The sequence below is a fragment of the Lagenorhynchus albirostris genome, chromosome 4, assembly GCF_949774975.1.
Source record: "Lagenorhynchus albirostris chromosome 4, mLagAlb1.1, whole genome shotgun sequence".
Lineage (NCBI taxonomy): Eukaryota > Metazoa > Chordata > Mammalia > Artiodactyla > Delphinidae > Lagenorhynchus > Lagenorhynchus albirostris.
In genome coordinates, this window is record NC_083098.1 from 116,997,612 (window position 1) to 117,005,815 (window position 8,204).

The 8,204-nt window shown below is 48.0% G+C and overlaps 1 protein-coding gene across 4 annotated transcripts in view; it reads right to left on the bottom strand.

The window, feature by feature from the left end:
* LEF1 (lymphoid enhancer binding factor 1) overlaps positions 1-4,596 on the bottom strand; it is a 117,652-nt gene extending 113,056 nt beyond the window's left edge. For all 4 annotated transcript variants that reach the window (XM_060147382.1, XM_060147379.1, XM_060147380.1 and 1 more), the window contains exons 1-3: positions 4,280-4,596; positions 1,758-1,824; positions 177-310 (exon numbers count right to left, since the gene is read on the bottom strand). In XM_060147382.1, coding sequence (XP_060003365.1) covers positions 177-310; positions 1,758-1,824; positions 4,280-4,492 — 414 coding nt within the window. In that variant the 5' untranslated portion in view covers positions 4,493-4,596. The remainder of the gene's footprint in view (positions 1-176; positions 311-1,757; positions 1,825-4,279) is intronic.
* Between the last annotated feature and the right edge of the window lie 3,608 nt (positions 4,597-8,204).

Here is an 8,204-nt window from a genome sequence, read left to right on the forward strand (position 1 = left end):
TCAAAAGTAGCAATATTGTATGTGAGGCAGCCATTCCTCATAGCAGGTCTTATTTAGCAACGACTGGTCACACATAATGAAAGCATTTCCAGTGTCTTTAAAAAAACAAACATTTTGCCAAAATGCAAATTAATTTACACTTCTGAAATAATCTGCAACATCAGCATGTTACTCACTGTTCTCGGGATGGGCGGAGAAAGAGAGCCATTGGACATGTATGGGTCATTATTCATGTTTGGCATCATTATGTACCCGGAATAACTCGAGTAAGAGGGTCCCTTGTTGTAGAGTCCTCCATCTGGATGCTTTCCTGAGAGAATGCAAGGAACAATCAAATGTGCTTTGACTTCCTTTTTATATCACTGTATTTTTCATTGAAAAGTTAACAGTACTACTACAAATCACACCTTACATAAGAGATTTGTTTACGAAGTATTGTAACTGGATTATTATGCTCTATTTTAGATTGACAGTATTTATTCCCTTAAATGGCTTAGCAGTGAACCAGATGTTTGAAAAACATGTGGTTCAATTTATTGCCACTACTGACTGGTTTTTTACTGGTGTTTTTACAAAAATAAGTGTTATCCATCTAACTTAATTTGTTCTAATACTAACAAACTGGACTAAGAAATACAGACACATGAAAGAAGACACAAAGCTGTAATATAAATATACTAGGCCATTCAGCTCTACCCACACGTATATATTTATACACTTGAAGTTATGCTCCATCTTACTGGCAAACTCAAAAATTCTACCTGTGCTTCTAGATTTCTGGAAAATTTCTAGATTTTTACTGAGGGAGCAAGTTGTATCTAGCATATGGGCAACTACCCAAATTTATGAAGGATTAACTACAGGAGACTTAATTTTATGTGCTACACTTCCATCACTCTGGTAAAGAAATGTGTGTTTGTTCACTGTATACATTTCTTCTCTTTAATCTGTGTGACTACTTTGTAGCTCAGAAGGAAGCCTGATATTATAGTTCTCTTCTCTTCTTCCCCTAGCTGACATATTGTATATGCGAACACCTCATTCTGGTCAGGCCAATTGTAAGTAATTAAAGGAGAACAGAAATGTAGACTGTTCAACAAGGGAACCCTAAAGATTACAGATTCTTTTAAAGTCACACGGAGTTCTCCTTAAATCTTAAAAAATATGTAGAATTTTTACAGTTTTGAGCAAGAATCGGAAATGGGGAGAAAGTCTATCACGTTCCATATGCATAGTTCTTAATTTTAAGAATAACATTTTATATTTTTACAAGTTAGATTCTTCTTTACTGAGCCATATTTAGTCTGCGCATACAGTGCCTGCCTTCTCACTATAACAAGAAACAGCAATTTCACAAATGAAAGCCCATTTGAAACTATTCTTGTTGGAAAATAAATTGGTGTAGACTGTCACTCTTTATAACAATGCAGGAAAAAATAGTAAAGATCTACAATTAGAACTTTAGGTAAAATGAGAAAACTAATTATAGGTATTCCTCTTCCACAAAGAATCTGGAAGCCAACAGAAATTCAAAAGCCCCTAAATTATTCAGACAGTTTTTAAATTATGTAACTATACATTAGTGATAAGCAATAAGTTTCCCGGGTTTTCTTTCCCATTTTGTTACAACACAGGCACAGTCTTATCACATATGATTCGAGTTTCTTGGATGCAAACAAAAATAGCAAAACATACCTACATTCACAAATTGCACACGTTAAATGTTAAGGTTGGGAGAGATAGAATTGGCGTCTTACCGTCATCAGGGTGTTCTCTGGCCTTGTCATGGTAGGAGTCCTGAGAGGTTTGTGCTTGTCTGGCCACCTAACAAGACGAATCCCCACCCCCAAAAGAAAGATCACTTTAGAGTTTGTGACAATAATGATATAAGTGTGTATCCACTGGTAACTCAAAAGAGGAGAATCAGGTGCAACTCAATCTACTTGTTTATTAATCTAAGAGGATAGGCTAAGGCTGAGTACTGGGAAATCTTTCTCTTTTCAACATGTGTTTTTGAAAATTATCTACCCAGGACTACCAGCTATAAATGATAATAACAACAGAAACAAACTTGCGAACAATCCATATGCTGTTCTGACCACTGTTTACTAAAACACAACAAGGCTACTTGGATACCTAGTATGACAAGAATTTGAGTTAACGGCGGCGTTAATCATTTTGATGGCTTCTTCAACCACTGTTTACTTCAATCAGAGCTGATTAACAGTGGGCTGAAATATTTTGCAACTGAAAATGACATTTAAGGAAAAACAAGCCCATCACTCACAAATGGAGATCTTAGGCAACTGTCCCAAACCAATCCCAGCAGGAGCTCTTCTCCTCATAAGCCACCATGGCTGGCTCAGTGCAAGCTTACAAGAGAAAAGTAAACTGTTCTGTGGTTAAAGGGAGGAAAACTTGAAAACTGGGCTATAGACTTCTAAAAGGTAGCCCAGCTAATATCAGTTTTGGTAACCATCATCCACCCAGACTCAACCACCTGCAAATCAGCGGTATTACCCCTTCACTGTCTTCCTTGGGTCTGCCCCATGCCCACTTACCACTGGTAAAGATTAACAGAGCCCTAATAGGAGTTCTGGACTTCAAATGCAGCACCCTTCTGCCCAAGGCAGAAACGTTTAGAAAATGTGAAGTGCGTAGCAACTTTACTTATAGAAAAAGAAAGGACGAGGAAAAGGGGTAGAAATTTTAAAAGGCTGCTCTACAAATATGAGTTTGGCCTCGAATGTTTTGGATGTCATTTGGTTCCTCGGACATCTGTCCTCCCACTGGCCTCCCTCCCCCCATACACACATAGTCACAAATCTTTTAAGTGGAGCTGGGTGTGCCCTGGCCACCCCTAGGTTCCCCCCTAATTGGCATATTGGGATGAAAGACTCAGGGTATGGAGAATACCCCTACGCTCCCCTTAGAACCCAGGCCCCCGGGCTTCCAAAATGCGTACTCACCCCTGCCATTGGGATAAAGAAGGCAACTCTGAGGTGTTCTTAAACTTACTGTTTAAAACCCAAAATGTCCCCGCCCCCAAAACCACACGCTTTCTTTTTGGGGGCAGAAGGATGCCATTTAAGGAAAAAGAATATACCCTCCAAATTTCTTTGGAGGGAAAAAGCGTTGGTGAAATCATCTGAGTGTCAAGACTTTTCTACCGGATTTCCTCCAAAGAGTTTCCCAGTTGTTGAACAAGGGTGGCCAGTGGAGTGTCGGGTATCAGGGTCCATCCGCCCCCCCTCCCCCCACTTCTGAAGCTCTCCGCGAGGCCTGAAATAGCCCTTCCGCGAGGTCCTGCTCACTGGCTTTCTCTCGCCAGCACCCACGTGTCTCTCTATTTACTCTACTCGGGTTACCATCGCTATCGCCCGCAGCCGGCCAGGAGATCTGATAAAGCGCTTTCCACCCTCCCCTGAGTGAGTGCACTGGTTTCCGCTGCATCTCTTCGACTCGCCCTTCTTCTGCAAAGATTTAAAGGCCTGATTCGGGCCCAAACTAACCCCAAATATAAGCGTACTTTTTTTCTTTACGTGGCGATGATTGGAGCAAGCTAGTGTTGCGGGCGGTACTGCGAGCCCCCCCCCCCGCCCTGGGGTGGCTCGGCTCGCCCACGGCTGCTGGCAGCCGGCCCCAGCGGCCCAAAGGACCCGCGCCCGCACCGCCCCCGCCGCCCGAGCGCGCGCCCCCTCGGCCGGCCGGCTCCGCAGCGGTTGGGACCGCCCCGCCTGTCCCCGGCCCACGCCCGCCTCCCCTTCCTCTGGCCTGTGCCTCTGCTCGCCTTTACCTAAGCCTTTGGTGGTTTAACGCACTTTTGCAGAGACATCTACCGAGAAAGATAGCGGGTGCACTCTGTTTTCCGTCCTACGGAAGAACTTCTCAGTAGTGTTGTTCAGACATACTCGCTTTAATCGCACTCCCTAAACCCCACTAAAAAGTCCTAAGGCCAAACATGATGGGTTAAGGGCAGGTTCTCCTGGCCGCAAACCAACGGTTTAAGTCACCAAACCCCAAAACTGATCCACTTGGAATGTTTCCCAGCACACCACACACAACACACACACACACACACACACACACACACACACACACACACACAAAGAAAGAACAGTAACCAGGAGCCCAGCCACCCGCCCCCATCCCCCCACCCTGCAGACCTAATCGGGACCCTTCAGCCAGGGCTCTCCAGCGCCTTCCCTCCCTTCTTCCCTCTCTGCTCTTCCCCGGGACCCGCCACGCCTCTCAAAGCTCGGGGCAGTAGCCCGCTCACCTCGTGGCCGTTGCTCGCCGGGATGATTTCGGATTCGTTAACCAAGGAAGACTTGATGTCGGCTAAGTCACCTTCCTCTTCAGGGTGACTGATCTCGGCGAAAATCTTCTCCTTCTGGGGATCGCCCTCGTCTTTGAAGGGGATCATCTCGTCCGTGGCGCAGAGTTCCGGGTCCCCCCCACCGCCGCCGCCTGCCCCGGAGAGTTGGGGCATCCCGACCACTCTGTAATCTCCGCTCCGCTGGGGGAGCACCCCAGGCGACAGCAGAAAAGAGAAGGGGTCAACGAAAAGGGGAGGAGGAGAAGGAGAATTGAAAGGATGCGTGAGGAAGGAGAGCAGGCGGAAGCCGGGCTGGAGAGCGCCGGGCTGGCGGCCGGCAGCCGGAGCTGCTGCAGCGGCGCCCGCGCCCCGGTGGCCGCCCGTGCCTTCCCACTCCGCAAAGACCTACGCCCGCGCCCGTCCCCGATGCCGAAAGACACAGGGATGCGAGGGCCGCAGCAGCTGGCGCCTCTGGGGGCGTCTGTGCTGCGCGCTAGGCTAGGCTGCCCGGGCGGCCGCCCCACGCCCCCAGCGTCTCCGGGGTCTGCGCGCGGAGGACGCCAGTTCCGGAGGAGTTTTGACTCTCCAAAGGCCAGTGGAGAGTCCGTCGGCGCGTCTCTACGCAAATCTCTCCACCTTTGCTTTCCCAGATGCCGATCTGGGAGTCTGTTTTCCAAGAAAAGAAGGGAGCTAGGCAAAACGGCTCCGTTTGTCCCAGTAGAGGCGGTGCAAAGAGAATCAGAAGATAACGAAATGTCCACTTCCTGGAGGATAAAAAAAAAAAAGAGCCACCCGGATTGGAGATGTCCGTTTTAAAGCTTCTTATTTCCTTCCCTTTCGCTTCGGTTTTCCGTCTCCAGGAGCATTTAATCTGCCAGAGGAAAAGGTGGGGGCGGAGGAGGAGGGAAAGAGAAAGAGAAGAAGTTTGCCAAGAATAAAGTTTGTGTCGGCGAGTGCAGGGAGTCGGCAGTGGAGGGCACGGCTGGGTCTCGAGGAGTCACAGCAGGGGCCTCGGACCCAAAAGATTCTGCCGGGAGCTGGAGCCGACACACACACACACACACACACACACACACGCACACGCACACGCACACGCACACACACACACACACACAAAACCCGATCCCTCTTTGTTCCCGTCTCGAGTTTCCTCAGTCTGGCTCGCTCGCTCTTTTGCTCGCCGCTCTCCACGCCTCCGCCGCACCGCTTGTCAAAGCAAAGAGCTTCACCCCTCGGGTTCGCCAGGCCCGGGGGAGGGGGACGCCCCGAGCTTGGCCGCGTGCGGGGCTGCGGGCGCGTCCCAGCTCCTCAGCCGGAGAGCGCGCAGCCTGGTCCCTCCTCCGCGCCCTGCCCCGCAGGTGAGCGGCAGCGCCTCCTCGCCGCTTCTCCTCCTCCCGCGCCTCGGCGGCGCTGAAAAGCTACCCTCTTGCGTCGCTTCTCCTCCCCTTCCCCTCCCCCGCCTCCAGCTCTCCTTGGCTGCCCGCTGGGGGGTGCGGAGGGGGGGAGGTGGGGGACGACGAGAAGGAGGAGGTGATTGAGGACTCTTTTTTTTCCCCCAGAGCCTGTAGGACGAGTCCTAGGTTTTGGTGTGTGTGTGTGTGTGTGTGTGTGTGTGTGTGTGTGTGCGCGCGCGCGCGCCTAGAGGAAAGATTCAGGCAACTTGGCGAGCGCAGGAAGGACCCGGCGCTTCTTGAAACCCACGAGAGAGACGCTTTGCCCGCGTGAAATTTACAAGAAACTCTGCCCCAACGGTTTAACTTCATCATCTAAGTGTCTCTTCCTTGTTCCCTTCCCACCCACCCCCCTCCTTCCTCTGCCAGTCTCTCCCCCACCTCCTTTCCTCCTCCCTCTCTCCCTCCCTTGCTCTACCAGTGGGAAGAAGATGAAAGAGAAGCCGCCGCAGCTGTGATCGACACCACATTGATAGATGCTCTGACAGAGGGGATGAGGCGGGAATCGGGGACACAGAGAAGGAAAAGGGGAAAACATAACACATTGCTCAACTAATAAGACAGAAAGGAAGCAAGAAGAACAAGAAAGAGTTGTGGCTTTCCTAAATACATTGTAAAAGGACAAGGGAACACATGCTGGCAAAAATAAAACCTCCAGGCTTACCGAGAAATATAGGAGGAGGAAGGAAAAACTGAAGACTGGATCTTAATTATCGTTTTTTAAGCAAGATCTTTTTCATTACATCCTTACCATGGGATGCTCACAGAGAGCTATGCTACAGGTCGCTCGTGGATTTTCGAAGATACATGCCACGATGTGTGGGAACCTCATAAAGAATGAAAAAACAACCCAAGTAGGGGGAAGAAAAGGCAAAAGGACCCAGGAGAGTGAAGCCAGTAGCAGGAGGGAGGACAGGGCAGTCTCTGGCACCTCGGACTGCGGGCTCAAAGAGACCCTTGAAGATGCAAATCCGAATCCAACCTCAAAAATTCCCCAGCCTCCACCGTCTCTTTGATGCATTTTGTACAAGGACAGGACTTTTAAGGAGATGCTTTGTGAAAGTTACAGTATAAACGAAGCTGAAGTTTGAAAACACATTACATTTTATTCCTTGGCTCTCAAACCCCCTCAGTTAAAAATCCAGGCAAAATTATTATACCCAATACAGTAGCCATCTGTAAAACCTCAGAACAGTAAACAAGAGGCAGGAAGAAACGTGTCTTCATCTCCCTCAAACTGAAAATAGGGAAAACATTACAGAATCAGACTTTAGCCGTACTACACAGGAATAGTCATGCAAAGATCCCTCTTCTTTTCCTAAGGGGGAATTTGCATGCTGCTAGACATCGTATAAGTAAGCCCTTAACAGTGCTCTAAATGAACACTCAAAACTTCACTTACTGATAATTACTTGATAGAGATGGGAATTCACTAGGAAGCAATTTTTAAAACTATCATTTAAAGGGTTCAATTGGTCACATAGAGCATGGCCAGTAGTCACACGATAAATTCTATCTGGGGGGTTGGGGTAAAAGTAAAGGGCTAGTGATGGGAGCCAGGAAGAGTAAAACATTAAATCCACTGTAAATAGCTGACAGTTCTATGCCTTAGAGGAAAAACAACAACAAAAAGAATAATCTGCCACAATGTGTAAGGCAATACTAAAAAGATGGGGAAAAACCCAATTTTATTTTTTGGGTCGGTAGCATTATGCAACTTCCCTTGAAGTTATGCACGAGTGTGAGTGTAATGTCTCAGAGATGTGAACACGTAGCTATGTCAGACATTTATACCCTCTGTTCTAAAAGAAATATGGGAAAACAAAGTAAAAAGCCCTCCCACAAATGCTCCAATTTGACCGATAGAAAAAGAACTGGAAAATGCAGTTTCACCAAAGCAGCCAGAGTAGACGTTCCTTTTCATCAAACTGTCGGGGGGCGGGGGGCACACAGAATGGCCAGAGGGTATTTTCTGGAAGCCAAAGAGAGATTAAATGACGACTCCTACATCCCCCACCCCCCGTTAAAGTGTTGCAACTAATTCGAATCCCATTTACTCCTTCATGTTAATTATCTGGACTCCCTGAGTCATTTGGAACTCAGCTCCCGGTGTCCTGGAGATTAGGAGCTCGAGAAGATGGGAATTTGGGGAACAACAACTAGTGGGAACTGTTTACTAGAAGGGCCGAGGGTAGGTGGCTGCGTTCTATATTTTGCGGCAAACCTCTCTTCTGGAAACGTTGTTTCTAACGAAATCACCCAGCGCCTTACTGTCTGTGCGTGCTGTTTTCCCTCCCCGTGGCGTGCGGGGTGTGGGCTGATTGTCCTCAGCATTGCTGCAAATCTTCTGACGAGGTGCACTTAAAAGGAGCTTGACTAGAAGACATTCACTCAAGTTTTTTTTTTTTTTTTTAAAGCTTTGTCTGGGAGGGAGA